The 17,487-nt window shown below is 41.0% G+C and overlaps 1 protein-coding gene and 1 pseudogene across 1 annotated transcript in view; both read left to right on the top strand.

Annotated features, from left to right (window-relative positions):
- FBXO28 (F-box protein 28) overlaps nt 1-17,487 on the top strand; it is a 55,213-nt gene that overhangs the window by 13,504 nt on the left and 24,222 nt on the right. Inside the window, exon 2 of the mRNA XM_006871143.1 lies at nt 7,322-7,431. Within this exon, the coding sequence (XP_006871205.1) occupies nt 7,322-7,431 (110 nt within the window). The remainder of the gene's footprint in view (nt 1-7,321; nt 7,432-17,487) is intronic.
- LOC102820822 lies at nt 14,457-15,467 on the top strand (annotated as a pseudogene).

Raw genomic sequence — 17,487 nt, 5'->3', positions numbered from 1 at the left:
AGTGGTTACAAGTCGGACTAATAACCTCAAGGTCAGCAATTACAAGCTACCAGCCATTCTGTGAGAGAAAAATGAGGCTTTCTGCTTTCTTAAAGATTTACAGCCTCGGAAACCCTATACAGGGTCACTATGAATTGGAACCCACGACAACGGCATATGCCACCAGTGTTACAGTTGGAGTCCTGGTGTGGCACTATAGGATAAGCACTGGACTGCTAACCACCAGATTCAAACTCACCAGCTAGCTGCTCCTTAGAAACACTTTACAGGGTCACTGTGAGTCAGAACCAACTTGATGGCACTTAATAACAACGTTACTTTGCTTACAAAAAAGATCAACCAACTGTCCCCAAACCAAATCTTTTGTTTTTAAAAAGGGGTTATTGTTCAAAAGTAATTACTCATTACCACTTGAGAAATTTACTTTCTTTGCTTAAAACATGGAAGATTTAGCTTCTCTCATCTTTGCCCACACAGCTACTCCACTGTCAGAGATGTAGTTAGCTTTCTAATGGTTTGTTTATTCCAAACTTTGTGCCATCACCTCTAATTAGCAGTCTTTCTCCAGCCCCCTTTCAGAACCCAATTCAAATTTTTTATCATGTGAAATCTTACTTGGTTTCACCTTATCTGGTTATTTATTAAGGTTCCTGGGTGATACAAATGGTTCGTACTCATCATTCAGCACCTTGAAAGGCGTGGTGATCTGCATTTGTAAAGATTTTGGCTAAGAAATCCCTCCTCTTGTTAACACGTGGAATTGCCATAAATTTGAAACAATTCCACAGTAATGGTTTGGGGTATTTTGTTTAGTTTGTTGTTATTTATTCATTCATATTTATTCTCATTTCCAATCAACACTCAGAGTTGCTACATTGTTATTAAATCTTAGCAATGTGCTAGATTCAGTGCAGTAAAATCTAGTATAATAAAAAAATTTAAGCAGTGCCTTGAAAGTTATTACCATTATTTTTTTTTTTAAGGTTTTTATTGTGGATTGAGTGAAAGTTTATAGGGCAGATCATCAGTTTTACATTAAACAAATCATACACCTGTTTCATTACAATGATTATAATACCCTCCATGTACCATCAACTAACAGTCTTTCTCTCTATTCACTTTAGCTTTTTTAAAAAAAAAAACAAACAGGAAAACAACACTCAGGCATATATATAATAATTTACACCTCTAAAAGGCACATTCTGCAAGTCAGCCTCCTGGCTACCAGTTCTTAGTCCCTCTTTTCCCATGTATCTAGAGTCCTCAGCTGCTCCATTTCTCCATGCCCCCATCTCTGCCTCCATCTCTGGTGTCACTGATTCTCTGGATAGGGTCCCACAATCCGCTAGTGCTCTTCTCCCTTGGTGGTCCTAGGGTCCTCCGTTTCTGGACTGTAAGATTAACCACTTCCCTGTTTTTGTTATAAAGCTTCTACCTTTAAAACTGTGACAGTTGCAATTAGTTATGATGACAATAACTCACTGTTGAATCATATGACTCTTACCCCCATCTCTTTTCACCAGACCCATCTAGACAAGATGAAAACTATTCAGTGGGGACTCTTTCTCTCCCCACCCCACCCCACCCCCCACATTCTTAAACTATACTCCCTCTTGAAACCTTGTAAACCAGTCACTTCATGCCTTAATCACCCTCTCATGTTAAGTGGCCAATGTCTAACTTGCCTGTCCGTATCTACGCTATGTACAGAGAGGATAGCATTGATACTTGATGTGAAGACTCCTTCCCTTTCTGTTGGTATTTAGAGATTTAGAGTAACTTACCTCTTTGAGTATAGATCAGGTTCATCAAACTGTAGCAATTTACCCATGTTTCCTATATCAAAAAAAAAATTTTTTTTTTTTTGTAATCTTCTAGTCAAGTTCTGATTATCAAGCCATTGAGGCTAGGTCGTCAGGTGGGTACTATCTGCAAGTTTTGGCGTTCTTGTGAATTTCCCCTCACTTATCAGCTGGATGTTTCACTCTCAGCTCTAGCCCTCTGTGTCTATGTCCTTGTCCATGGGCTAAAGTGTCCCCAGGTCTCACCACACTTTGGACCAACCAGCCCTTCCTCTTCTCTCTTTCATCTCCAGCTCAGCGGGAGTCAATGGACTGTTATTGAACTCAGCCCATTTCTTCATTGCTGTCTTTCCCCTTCTTCCACTCACCAGTAGACCAATGTGGTTGCCAGCAAGCTTACATGCCTGTTCGTTTATTCCCTTTGAGTTTTAGTCATAGAGGGGAGTTTGTCCTGAAGGAACGTGATTGCTTTTCCGGGTGGCTTCTTGGTGAACAGCCTGCTTATTCTTATAGTAGCTAGTCATGCTGACATATTTGTTTTGGTTTTTTCCTGATGATCTTTCTTTGAACATGTATCTTCTGTTGCTCTAGCTGTTCCAGGCTGGTCTGCTTGTCCTTGCTAGTGGGAATGTCCCACCTCATAAGGTTCTGGATGGGACTCAGGATTCCACCTAAGGTCCTATACTCTGCAAAGGCTCCGCAAGAGGCCTGTTTCACTGGGCAAGTTCTAGAACCCCTTTTAGGTATTCCAATCAGTTATAGGCTAAAGACGGTCTTACAAGTTTTCTGTAATCATGTTTCACAACATTCTGTTCTATCCCACTCAAATGTCTACTTTACAGTGGTAGGCAAGGGAAACCAATACTCATGAGACAGTCAAGCATTTTAGTATTATTTCCCCTCTTCAAACTATGCCTAGATCCTTGTATCACAGAGCCCTGTTGTTCCAAGGTTGAGCATGCATCACTCTTTGCCTCTGTCCCACTTAGGCCATGCAAACCTGTCTCAGTGTTCCCCTATCTATCTTGTTCTTCCACCTCCTCTCCCTTCTTGTATTGTCCTCCCCAACACCCGAACTGAACCCTCCACTCCATCCCCACTATTGTGTTTACGTTATGTTCTATTAACTCTTCCCTCAATTTAAGACAGTCTATTTTATCCTGTAATCTTATCTGACCTTCTCACCACCTAGATCTCTGTTCCTCTGTGTTTACCTTCTTTCACATTGTAATTGTTTTGATCATAGACTGACCTCCCAGATCCTCTGTTCTTATCATTTTATTCTGTTCTTGACTCTTCCATTTGTCGATTGAGTTCAGGGTGATGCTGCCACGTACGTCATTATCTGATAGTTGTGTGTTCTTGTTGGTTCTCAGTCCACAGAACTCCCTTTAGGATGTTTTTCATCTCAGGGCTGGATTTGGCGAAATCCCTTAGCTTCTGTTTTTCCTGGAATGTTATGATTACAACATTGTATTTGATTGACAGCTTTGCTGAGTATTCTTGGTTGGAAGGTTTTTTTTTCTTTTTGCAGGGTTTTATATATGTCTCCCCATTACCTTCTTGCCTGAATGGTTTCTTTTGAGAGATCTGAGCTTAATCTGATTTGCTTGCCTTTGTATGTTACACTTCTCTTTTCTCTAGCTGCTTTCAGAATTCTGTCCTTATCTTTGATTTTGGAGAGCTTGATTATGATATGTTTTGGTGATTATCTTTTAGGGTTTATCCTTCCTGGGGTTTTTTGAACTTCTGGAATGCTTATTTTTTTGCTTTTCAGGATGTTAGGGAAGTTTTCTTCCAGAAGCTTTTCTACTATCTCTTCTGTGGACTTGAGTGATTCTTCCTATTCCGGAATGCTGATAATTCTTAAGTTATTCCTCTTCATGTTGTCCAACATGAATCTTAGGCCTTTTTCAGATTTTTTTAAATTCTTTTTTGTGCTTGCTCTCTTATCTATGTTAGTAATGTTGAGAGATTTATCTTCTAGCTCACTAGTTCTGGCTTCTATCTCCTCAGGTCTACTCCTTTGCCCTTTCAGTGTATTGTCCATTTCTGATATTCTGTTACTAATTGTTTGGACCTCTTTCTGTAGGTTTTGAATTGTTGCCAATGCTGTATCTATCGTATTTGATTGTTCCTGTAGCACTTTCCAGACTTCTTCCTTATGTTTCTCAACTCCATTGTACAGTGTTTTGATACATTTTATAATCCTTTTTCTGAATTCCTTCTCAGGCATTTCCAAAGCCTGTCCATCTTCCAATATGGAGTGTAGGTCTACTTCCAGCTCATTTGCCTCAGTCACTTTATCTCATTTCTGGACATGTGCTCATATGGTCATCTGTTTTTGTTTTTTGGGCATATTCAGTAGTTAGCTGTGGCCTTAATACTTAGATTGGTGTGTATTTTGGTATTTTTTATGCTTTCTGATTGCCTCCAGGTAGATGTGATCAGGAGATGGGCTTCCCTCACTGTTCTTCCTGAGAAATTTCAAGATGCCACTATTCGTTGTTGTGATTTAATTTTCGGCCTATTCCCTTTTTAGTCTGCCAGTTCCGCTCCACAGTCCCCGTTCAGGCCTTTTTCCTAGTGCTAAACAGTTCAGGGCCAGCTGTGGCCGTTTTGCACTGCTTATTGGTTTTAAGTGGAAACTTTAAATGTGGAATCTGTGTACATGCTTAGTAGAACCCTCTGGGGTTTGGGATGGAGTGTCCACTCGCTTAGGCACCCCCTCTTGTCACCAGAATGGAGGTGCGCAGACAGCAAGAGACCAATGAACAGAATCCAATTAAAAAAAGAATGTCCACACCTTTATCTCTGAGTATCAGTCAGGCTTGTGTGGCTTCTTTGATCCTTTCCCCACTTGGTCTCACCCAACATGGCGGCTCTGGGAGCAGCTGAGCGTCTTGAATTAGAAAGCAATAGGTATCTTGCTTCTGCTACCAATTCTCCCAGCTGTAAGCCTTCCAACCTTCTAAATACTCCTTTATATGTGGTTCAGAGTTCTGGGACCATCCCCTGAGCTTGCTTGGTCCGATTCACAGCGACTGCATAGGGTTTCCAAGGCTGTAAATGTTTACAGGAGCAGAAAGCCTCATCTTTTTCCCTCGGAACAGCTGGTAGTTTAGAACTGCTGACCTTGAGGTTAGCAGCCACTCATAACCATTACACTACCAGAGCTCCTATATATATATGTTGTTGTTAAGTGCCATCAAGTCGGTTCCAACCCATACGACCCTGTATAGGGTTTCCAAGGAGCAGCTGGTGAGCTTGAACTGCCGACTTTGTGGTTCAAAGCACCCTTGTGATCCAGTGCATTAACCCACAGCACTACACTAGGGCCCATATATAAATATGTTGCTGTTAGAAAGTGACGTTGATCTGTTCCGACTCATAACAACCCTGTATAGGGTTTCTGAGGAGTAGCTGGTGAAGTTGAACTGCCGACTTTGCTGACCAAATGGCTTTGCAGTCTGGCACATTAACCCACAGCACCACACCAGGACTCCAGATAGATGACTTAAAATGTCAAATAATCTTAACAAAAGTATAGTTTTTATAGCATCAAATTCTTACTCTACAGAGGCAGCCTCTCGGATATTTTAGTTGTGTTTTTTCTGTTTTTATTATCAGTTGATCTACTATGAAATACGAGAGCTTATCCTGCTTTAGTTGCTCCACCCTCATTATACCACATAGACAAACTTTTCCCTCCTCCAATAATAAGGTTTTGTTTCTTTTCCTCACGTAAAGTTCAGTTCTAGTGTTTCTAGCAGTGTGATTTTTCAGTATTGGGCCATGGTTCTCAAAGTATGTCCATGGATGCCAAGAAGTTTCCAAAGTTCCCTTGGAGTTCCTGAGATTTCAGATATCTTCTTTACACCACTGTTTCTGCCTCTAGCACTCTCATTCTTTCACAAGTGTGCTGAAAAGTTTTCTAGAGGCTATGTGACATCTGATGGCATCCTCATACTGATAGCTGCTAATGATAGGCTTGTTTTTATTGTTTTCTAGAAATGGTCATTATAATTTAGCAGACTGAATGCAGAAGCAATATGAGAAATTGATATCTTCCAGTAAGCCACACATGAAAGAGCCTTGCAAAAATGTAAAATAATGACTCTTGATAAATATTTATTTTTGAACGTTTTTTTTTTTTTCATTTTAAAAAGCTGTTTTTATGTTCATTTGTATTGAATTTATTACTGTTTTGTGGGTTTTTCTGTTTATTATTTTTTTTGCAGTAGACACTGACTAGATATTGATGACTAATTTAATTTTGTTAGAAATAGTACCCACTACATTTTAAAAGATTTTTAGTATGAATACTTAAGATTTATTGTGTTTTCTTTTTTTTCGCCTTTGTATGTTTAATTTGTCATGCTTTGATTTGGGAAGTACCTGAAATTTCATAATTATAATAATAAAACCTTCATTGGCTTCAGTCCAGTTTGCCAGAACTTTTGTCCCTATAATCTCAGGAGAAAGCAAACCTTTATCAAGAGTTTCATCAATATTTCATTTCAGCAAATATTTGTCAAGCGTTTGTACTTAGGTAATGTGAGAAGTAGCAGCCTGAGACAGTCCCTTCCTAATTGATTGAATTTTCAGCTTATTTCCTTGTATTCTTTTCAATATAAATGATGCATTATTTCTAAATGATATCCATGTGAGTTAGATCTTATATCCATCTTACAGATGACTGGCTAAGATTTCCATTTAGTTGCTTACTTGAATGCATTTAAGATGGACTCAAGTTCAGGTGTTGTAACTTCTGATCCTGTGTCTTTGCTGTATAAAAAGATCATATTCTTAAAGGATTCAGAGTAGTTTTAGGATCTGCTACATATTAAGACATTTTGGAGGGTATGACAGTACCTAGCATAGAGCCTTGGCCATCATAAACCCTCGCTGGCTGACCAGAATAGTAGTTAAGTGCTGTCTAGTCAGTTCCAACTTGTAGTGTACCTGTATAGAGTTTCCAAGGAGCAGTTGGTGGGTTTGAGCTGCCAACCTTGTGGATTGCAATCCATTGCTTATCCAATAGAGCCACATCAGGAATCCAACAATATGTAACAACAGAAATTGTTAAATGGGAACCAGTTTGCCATGTAAACCGGAATCACTAGAAGTAAATAAATAATTTTCATTCTGATTATAGTTTCTGATGTTACAAACTTTGTGAAAGCTTGGCTTTAAGTTTGAATATACATTTTTGTCTAAAAGAACAAAAGTTATGTTCTTTTGTTGCTCTTTAGGAGTATAATCTCCTGACATATAGTAGGGAAACATTCAGAACAACAAGTACCTAAAGTAATTTGCCCTGTTGTGTGTAGGCAGAATAGTAATTTCGTAATACAGTATTGCAAGAGTTGCATCATATGAAAGATTCACCCACGTATAACTGATAGAAATTCAGATAGCAAATTGGGGAACAATACCAGCACAGAGGACTTTCAGTCATGAATCTAAGTTAATTGTCTATTATTAATTTGGATATGTTTTCTTATCTCTCCCCATAGGTATGTAAAAGAATGGATTTGGTTTGCCAGAGAATGTTGAATCAGGGATTTCTGAAAGTGGAAAGGTACCATAATCTATGCCAGAAACAAGTTAAAGCACAACTTCCAAGGTATGTCCTGGCTAGCAGTGGCAATAATTTACAGTTGGGAATATTGTTTGTTGCTTATTTAAGTTTTAGTGAAGGTATACATGTATGAATTTATAACTTATAGCCACTGTCTTCAAGTCAGTTCTGACTCATAGTGACCTTACTTGACAGACTAGAACTGCTCCTTACGGTTTCCGAGACAGCCAGTTTTTATGGGAGCAGACAGCCTCATCTTTCTCCCTTAGAGGCTGGTGAGTTTGAACCGCTGGCTTTGCAGTTAGCTGTCCAGTACGTAACCCACCGTGTTACCAGGGCTCCTTGTGAGGTGATAAGCTTTGGAAAAAAAGTCACTTTGACCTTTGGTTTTTGTTTCTGAAAGCTAGAATACACCTGAGTCTAATGAGTGGGGGGCTGAATAGACCAAGAGGGACCACTCAGGATCACAATGTTGACTAAGCTTGAAGAGGCATAATATAATTATGGCCAGGTGGGGAGGCTAATAAGAACCTAGAGTTCTGAGGTACAAATGAGCTCCTCGTTGGTGGCCATACACAGCAAACACCTGGAAACTCTGTGCCAGGAACCCTCCCAGACATCACCATGTGTGTCTTCATTTATATCCCTTTGGATGTAGTCTGTAAATATGGTATGGTGTAGTTGTTAGGTATTGTCAAGTTGCTTCAGACTCATTAGCAACCCTGTATAGGGTTTTATAAGAGCAGCTGGTGAATTGAACTGCCAACCTTGTAGTTAGCAGTCCAGTGCTTATCTTACCGAGCCACACCAGGACTCCCCATGAATTCTGTGAGTCACTACAGCAAATGAGCAAACCTAGAGGACCATTGAGAATCAGCAGGGGTTGATGTCTTCCTGTTTGGCAGTTTGAAGGGCTATGACCTTTAACTTATGAGCTCTGACCCAGCTCCAGATGTCTAGGCTCAGAGAAATGCTGCATGATCAGCTGGTCTGAAAGAAGGTGTCCTTTTAACTTGTGAGCACAGACCTTGCCCCAGGTGGCTAGACTAACAGACAGAGAGAGTGCCACCTAAACAGCTGGCAACAGGAATGGAGATGTGGGAAGGTGAGGGCTGGATCCATCCCCACATTTTGGGGCTTGGAGTCCTGCTTATCCTTACGAACTATTGGCAATGAAGGTGGATTTACCCACTTTGTCCCTTGGTTAGGTAGTTGTTGTTGTTAAGTGCCGTCAAGTCGGTTCCGACCCATAACGACCCTGTATACAGTTTCCAAGGAGTTCAACATGTTAAATGCTTTTCAAGTTTTTGTAGCAGATCACACTAAGTGAGTTCTACTGTGGTTTCTCTACTCTTCGCCACTTCTGTTCAACATTACACAGGAAAGGTTAGCCCAGGAAATTAGGCAAAAATATAAAAAATTGTCGGGGACCCGCCTTGACATAGGGGTTTGGTTCACGAGGAGGGGATACCTGACGGCGATTACAATATATCAAGAATACACAGAGAGAGACAAAGAGACACTCCGAAACCAGAGTGAATGCTGGACTGGCATCAGGCAGATCCTGCATTGCAAACATCTCAACCACGAATGCCGTAATATCCTGCATAGTGAACATTTTAGCTAAACAGGCAGTATGGTTGCAAGGCTGGACTGTGCACCCTGCATGCTGAAACGCATGCCTTGCCAGTCGTAATGCACCTGGATTCGTTCTGCGCCTTCCTTTTATTTAGGGGAGGAGTTTCACACTAAGCTGGGAGGGACTTATGCAAGGTACAGCTAACATCAGTACTTTTCCAGACATTCAGGTAACTTTACATGTACTTCGAGGGTTCGAATCCCAGGCCAGCTACTTGGTTTCTCAGGCCTAATTAACATATCTATAGCCCCTGAGCTAAGTTGGGGGAAGGTGAGAGTAATGACAAAAGCTTGGGCGGAGTCCCGCTCTTTTAGCTTCCTGAGCCAGGTTTTCAGGTGTACTTGAGATGCCCAGGTGAATGGGCTGCACCTGGAAAAGGATTAGGGAGGATGGGTTTTTTGTCTGTAGAACAAAGAACTGTGAAGTAGCTAAGATGTTTTTAGTTAATCCTTTTGGAGAAAGGCTTGACCTTGCAACTTTTAGTCTTAGGCTTTAGGAAAATATCACATTTATCTGTGGATTGTCAAAGGCTCCGTGTATTAATTTAATATATATAACTGAATATTAAGATGAAAGCAATTTGCCATTAACTGCCAGTGGCCTCATTTGTTACACTCGGACCTGTAAGGCCTCGAACCTCTGACTAGTCTTACATGGTCCGCAACAAAAAATGCTTCTACTTTGATAAGGAAGATATAAAACTATTTACAAATGATATGATCACGCATACAAAATCCTAAGTAATCCACTAATTAGTTATTAGAGTTAGTAAATTAATTCAGCAAGGATACAGATTACAAGAGCAATATACAGGCAGTCCCTAGGTTATGAGAGCTGTAGTTTCGAACCAACCCTGTGAAGCCTTTTCTCTCCCTCCTGGTCCCTGAATCCGGGAGGAAATGATGTGTTGCTACCTGGTTAATCACAGCTGCATTCGTTCAGTGGCCAAGCACTTCCACAACTACCTCCTCCTCCTCTTCCTGTTCCTGCTCCGCAGTTCCTGCTGCACTGCCGGTTCCCCCACTCTTTGCAGGGAGAACTTTTCTACTCTCTGTGACTGTCTCCCAGAGCCTCCAGGTGTCTCCTTCTGCCTCCAGAAGTTTACTCCACCCATCTTCCACTCCTGTGGCCTTCTCTTTACCCCTCATACTTTCCCTCCCCATGTCTTTCCTCTGCCAGCCTTCTCTTTAGCCAGCCAAGCCTAGCTGTGGGCTTTAGAAGTCCGTGGCCCCATGCCCCATTCTGCTGCAGCTACCACTGCCAACCACTGGCCTTTGGCTGCTCAGAGGATAGGGCTTCCTCACCAGCTATGCTGACCTGCAGCATTGGCTGGTGTGCACTCTGCCGCCCCCTGATTAGGAACTCGCATCAAGACATTATTACTGCTCTTTTGTTAGCCCTCCGCATCCGAGGTTTCCACATCTGGGAAGTTAACCAACTGAGGATTAACAATATTTGGGGAAATAAAAGTTAAGTGGTCGAAGCAACCAAAGGCTAAGAGGGAGTGCAAAGTGCTATTTATATATCATCTATATTGCAATAGATATAAGTAATCTAGAGATTTAAAGTATAAGGGAGGATTTGCTTGGGTTATAAGCAAATAGGATAAGTCAAAAAGTACTGCTATAAAATGCGAAATCTTCACTGAATAAAAATATCAAAATGTGAAGCTATCGTTTCTCAACATAGACTCCTTCCTGGACTGTACACTTTTGAAGGGGGTGTTTCCATCTCTAACTCCAAAGAATTCTGCACTCTTCAGTTTACATCATGCCAAAAAGAGCGATTTGGGCATTGTCAAGGGACTCAAATCGTGTTTCTTTTCAATATTCTTAGAGTTTGGGGGCAGGGAAATCTGATGGTGCAAAATCAAGGTGATAGGGTGAATTGGGTAAGGCTTCCCAATGAAATTGTTGTCATAGGAAAGCCCTTGCTACCTTTAAAGAATGAACAGGTAAGTTGAGATAGAAAAATCTCTTGGTGCAACTTTTCTGGCCTTTTTCTCACCAATGCAGTTTCCCATTTTCTTAAAACTTTTTCCTAATACCATCCTGTTAACCATCCTTTGTACTTCCAAGAAAATCTGTCGAGATTACTACCTGTTTGGAATCCCCCAAAATAGTCACCATAGCTTTCTGACCTGACCTCACTAACTTGAATTTAAGTGGCCTGGCAGATCTCCTTAGAAGCCACTGTTTTGATAGGACCTTTTTTTTTTTTTTTTTTTTGGAAAGCACCCTTTTAAGACAGACATAGGCATCCACTGATGGCAGAGACATGTTTAAAAACATACTGTGTTTGGAATCAACCCTTGCATATATGAACTATAGCCCTAGCAGAAGTACTACTTTCTGACAAGTCCTCATACTTGTTTTTAAGTGCTCATGAATCAGTTCTGACTGTATAGGATTTTCAAGGAGTGACTGATGAGTTTGACTGCCACGCAAGAAGTTAGCTGTCCAGTGATTATCCTGCAGCACCACACCAGGGCTCCAGTACACCATCCATGGGATTTTTATTGGAGCGAGGGGATGGAGTGGTCCTTGAACCAATCCCCCTCAGATAACAAAGAATGATTGATTATATTATTATGTTAAACATGTTTTAGTGTGACCATAAGTGTTTCTTTAATGTTTTATGCATAGAAAGATACACTATATACTATGCAACTATACCTGTTTGGATTTATGTACAAATTTGACTTAAAGACAGACTTGGGAATAGTATTCGTTCATAATCTAGGAACTACCTGTACAAAAATCAATTCTGTTTTTATACATTGACAACAAAGTATCTGTAAAACAAAGACAATTGCCTTTATAATAGCAACAAAAAGAGTAAAATACTAAGGAGGAAATAAAACAAGAAATATGAGATTGCAAAATATATAGAAAATAATTAAAACTTAAATAAAACAGCATCCCATGTTCATGGGTTAGAAAACTTCATATTGTTAAGATGGCTGTTGTTGTTAAGTACAGTCAAGTCATAGCGACCGTGTATAGGGTTTCTGACGAATGAGTGATGGGTTTTTGATTGAACCTCCAACCCTGTGGTGCAGTACTTATTCTACAGCATCACACCTGGACTCCACCCCCCAAACTGATCTACAGATACCATAATATTTTTTGATAGGCTGTTCCTAAAATTTATATAGAACTACAAGAGATCCAGAATAGCCAAAACAGTCTTCATAAAGAACAAAGTTGGGGAACACTCACTTCTCATTTTCAGAACTTACAACAAAACTACAGTAACCAGGACAACGTGGTACTAGTACAAAGATGGACACATATAGATCAGTGGAATGGAATTGATAGTCCAGAAATAAACCTTTACATTATGCTATATGCCATGGAATTGGTTCTTTTGCAGTGACCTTATAAAAAGAGAGATTGCCTCATAGGGCTTCCTAGACCTTTTGGGACTGGCGAGAGTGGCTAGTGGGTTCAAACACTGAACTTTCAGTTAGAGAAACACTTAACCATTGTGCCACCATGACTCAGTTCTTTTATAGACAAAAGTGCCAAGGCAATACAATAAGGAAAGAATAGTGTTTTCCACAAATGGTGCAGAGACAACTGGATATCCATATATAAATGGTACTCATTCCTCACTCTACCTATAAAAACTCATTTGAAATGGATCATCTAAATTAAAGAGCTAAATTATAAAACTTTTAGAAGAAAACATAGTAGTAAATGTCTTAAAATTCTCTAGAGAAATAGAGCCAGTGAAGTTTGTATGTGCATGTGTAATGAAACCTACAAAAGCCAGAACTCAACAAGACTGCCTTGTTTTTTGGAGTCCTAAGTTTTCCATCTTTGACAAGGTACATAAACCACTTTTCTCTCTGCTAAGTAGGAAAGATTGGGAAAATTATCTTTGATTTTCATTTTCTGTGGATTTCTTGATACATATCTATAGGGAGATTTTTACTTAAAGAGATTGGTTCAGTCAGTTGCGGGGGCTGGCAAGCCTGAAATCTGTAGTGTAGGAAGCAGACTTGAGATTTCTGTTGGTTCATGGAACTGGCAAGTCCCAAATCTATAAGGCAACAAACAGGCTAGAGACTTCAGATTTCCGCCCCAAGATCTGTGGGTCAGCCGACGGGAAGACAAATGGACTTTGTCAGAATTTGAATTTCTGTATTTTAGAGGACACCATCAAGAAAGTGAAAAAACAACTTCAGAATGGGAGGAAATGTTTGCAAATCATAAGTCTGATAAAGTACTTTTAAAAGAGGTCTTACAATTCAACAATAAATCCCCAGTTTAAAAATGAGCAAAGGATTTGAGTAAACATTCTCCAAAGATTCACAAATGACTAATAAACACATGAAAGATGCTCAGCATTATTAGTTGATGTTAAGTGCTATTGAGTCAGTTCAGACTCATAGCGACCCTATTATACAAGGTTTCCAAAGAGCACCTGGTGGGTTTGAACCATCGACTTTCGGTGAGCAATCTAGGGCTTATCCTATAGCACGGCAAAACTATGTGACCTACCGTCTTATGCCTATAACTGATTGGAGTACCTAAAATGGGGCTGCAACATGCCCAGTGAAGGAGCCTCTGCATTACATAAGACCATAGGTAGACTCTTGGACCCCATCCAGAATCTTCTGAGGTGGGAAATTTCCACTTGAACGCACAAGCAGACCAGTCTGGAGTGGCTAGAAGAACAGAAGATACTTCTTGAAAGAAAGACTGACAGGAAAAATACAAAACAATAACAGCTGTCTAGTCCGACTGATTACTACAAGAACAAGCAAGTTGCTCACACAGGAGACATCAAGGCAAGTGGTTGGGTCCCCTCAGGGCAAACCTGCCAAGACTAAGACTCAGTGGGAACACACAAGCAGACATGCGCTCTGATTGGTAACCATGCTGGTCACCGATAAAGGGAAGTGAGGGAAAAACAGCAATGAAGCTGTGAGCTGAGCCCTACAACATTCAATAGACTCCTGTGAACCCAGGTGGAGACCTGGTTGGCCAACAGTGTGTGGCAAGACCTGGGGACTCTTCGGCCCAGAGAGGACTAGAGTGGAGAGTGAAGCATCCAGCTGATAGGAAGAGATGGCATATGCATAAGAACCACCCATACTTGCAGATAGTACCCACTTGACCTGGCTTCAATGGCTGGATGAACAGAGCTCAACTAGAAGAAAAAACACGAAAAAAAGAGTAATCTGATACAATTTGCTGAACTTCACCTACACCTATGGATGCAGTAGCTCAAAAGAGGGAACAAATCTTTACAGAAAGGATCATTCCTACCCCCTTGATACACAGAGAGGACAGGGATGGGCAACTTGGACATTTGCTACCAAAATGGGGGTGGGGGGGCTACAAAGGCAAGAAGTGAGTGGCTTACAAGCTTTCAAGAGGGAGCCTAGGGTTTCCTTGCTCTTGGTGGTTCACCGCATGCTATGGTGTCGCCAGTCGAGCAGCTGCCGCAGCCTGCTGTCAGGAAGCACAAAAAAAAAGCTGTGTACGGGCAGGCCAAGCAGGCTCGGCGTCCTCTGTCGGGCCCCAGCAGCTAGAGCCTGGACTATAGGGCATACTCATCACTTGCAACATGAACGAGCGCAAATGGGTGGAGGAGGCCTACAGCCTGCTCAACGAATACAGCAATGACCTGTACAGGCCGGAAAAGTTTACAGACAAGAATCAGCAGCTCTCTGGAAATGAGGGAGAAGACGATGACGTGGAGGCCACACTGAAGAAAGAAGTTGATGACATCAGGGCCTCTACAGAGATGAGGCTAAGAAGATTCCAGTCCATGGAGAGTGGAGCAAATAATGTAGTCTTCATCTGAACACTTGGGATAGAGCCTGAGAAATTGGTGCAGCACATTCTTCAGGATATGTACAAAACGAAGAAGAAGATGACTCGGGTTATTCTACAAATGTTACCCATCGGGCACGTGCAAGGCTTTCTTAGAGGAAATGAAAAAATATGCAGAAACATTTTTGGAACCTTGGTTTAAAGCACCAAATAAAGGGACATTTCAGATTGTATATAAATCTCGAAACAACAGTCACATGAATAGAGAAGAAGTTATCAAAGAATTGGCAGGAATAGTAGGCAACCTCAATTCAGAAAATAAAGTGGATCTTACCAATAACACGGTGGTAGTAGAAATCATCAAAGCTGTCTGTTGCCTGAGTATTGTGAAAGATTACATGTTGTTCAGAAAGTATAATCTTCAGGAGGTTGTGAAGAGTGCTAAGGACTTGCCACAGTTGAACCCAAAGCAGGCAACACATTCAGGAAATGGGAAGGAAACTGAATTAGAAGCTGGTGACAAATCACATCCCAGTGACCCAGCAGAAGGAAAACATGACCAGCAGGAGGTGTCAGAGAATCATGAGGAGGTGGAGACACAGGTAGATAATGGAGGAGGAACTAAACCTGAACTTGAAAGTCAATTGCCCTAGGAAGCCAAGTCAACTGAAAATGACCTCACATAGGGAGGGAAATCATTCAGTGTTGAAGGTGGGTTTCCAAACTAGCATTCTTTGAGATTCCTTGAAAAATTGTGACTAAAAAAACAAACCTTGGACTTTGTATATTACATATGACTAGCACTCACTAGTGAACAGGGCCCACACAACCCTGTTTGCAGTTTTGGTAGTTTGTCAGCCCTGGGTATTAACTCCCAATAGTCCCATGTGCATTCAGTTGAGCCAGGAGAAGCTTTTGATAGCTGGCGAACACTAGTGCATTGAGGGCAGATGGCCTTTCTCTCTTGTGGTTCCTTTCCCTTCGCTTCCTGACACTTGATTTATGGGAGCAAACTAAGACCAGAGGGAAGTTTTCATTCTGAGGAAACGATAGAATACGCCACAACTTAGCACTGACACTTTGTTGTAAACATTGCAAAAACGTGGATTGTGTAGGTTAGAAGTGAATTGTTTTGTGGGTTTTTTGGGTGTTTTTTTTGGTGTGTGTGTGATTTTTCTTAATTTTTATGCCCATGGTTATATTTTATTAACATTTGTCACAAGTAAATCTGATGATCCAGTGCTGTAATTTATGAAGGGAAAGTTTGAAATAGAAGAGCAACATTCTAGGTATTGGCCTGCAGACACTTCTGACAAAGTTACTGGTGAAGAATTACACTCATCTGAACTACTTTAGCATACTATGTAACAAGGGACACAGAACATCTACAATAAAAGCTACTTATCAAGATTTAAAAAAAAAAAAGAGGGAGCGTAGATCCATAAGGCGTGAAGGAAGGTAGAATCTCCACTGAGTAGTATCCAATCTGTCTGGGCAGGGCTGATGAAAGGAGATGCAGATAGATCTCTTGTGATACCATAGTAAATAATTGTTATCAGGACTGATTGTGAGTGTTGGAAATGTAAAGGTAGACGTTTTGTAGCAAAAGGAGGGGAGTGATTGACTTTGCAGTCCAGGAACGGAGGTCCCTGGGACCATCAAGGGAGAAGTGTAGAGTGCAGGACCCTACCCAGAGAAGCAGTAATGCCAGAGATGGAGGCAGAGATGATGACATGGAGAGATGGAGCAGCTGGAGACTTTAGACTCAGAGAGGGAGAGGGACTGTGTGCTGACGACTAGGGGGCAGGCTTGCAGGGTATACCCTTTGGTTGGTTGATGATGTATGGAAGGAATTGTAACCATGGCAATGAAATGATATACAATAGGATGAATGTAAAGCTAATGTTCTCCCATGTAAACTATCACATCATTCACAATAAAACATTAAAAAAACAACTATGTGACCTAACCAGAGAAGCAGTGACACCAGAGATGGAGGCAGAGATGAGGACATGGAGAGATAGAGCAGCTGAGGACTCCAGACTCATGGAAAGAGAAAGGCTGAGTGCTGGTAGTCAGGAGGCTGGCTTGCAGAATGTGCCCTTTCGCTGTTTAAACAATTATATATTCCTGCATGGTTTTGTGTACATCAAAAAACAATAACAACAAAAAACGGAGTAGAAGCAAATACTGTAAACTGATGATACACGGAGGGGAGGGGATTATTATCATTGCAATGAAACAAAATGGGATTATTGTAGTCATTGCAATGAAACAAAATACAATAGATGTGTGCAAACTGATATTCTCCCAATTGAAAAAAAAAAAAAAAAGAGCTAGAGCTACATTCCTGATTGTTGTTGTTGTTAAGTTCTGCCAAGTTGATTCTGACCCATAGCAACCCTGTATAGGGTTTCTGAGGAGCAGCTGGTGAACTTGAACTGCCGACCTTGCAGTTAAAACAGTTTTGCAGTCTGGAGCATTAACCCACAGCACCACACCAGCACTCCACATTCCTGGTAGCTCTGGCAAATGTCTATGGTCTGCAGGCTTAGTGGTTGGATAGAGACTAGTGGAACCTCAGAGACTACGGCTCTTAGTCACCCTTCAGGTCTTAAAATTATCTCACCCCCATGGCTCAATTTTCAGCCAAACAATAAGCAAGTTTACAAG

This window comes from Chrysochloris asiatica, unplaced genomic scaffold, assembly GCF_000296735.1.
Source record: "Chrysochloris asiatica unplaced genomic scaffold, ChrAsi1.0 scaffold00161, whole genome shotgun sequence".
NCBI classification, from domain to species: Eukaryota; Metazoa; Chordata; class Mammalia; order Afrosoricida; family Chrysochloridae; genus Chrysochloris; species Chrysochloris asiatica.
Note: the sequence above shows the minus strand (reverse complement) of the source record. Positions and strands in the feature narration are given on the sequence as shown.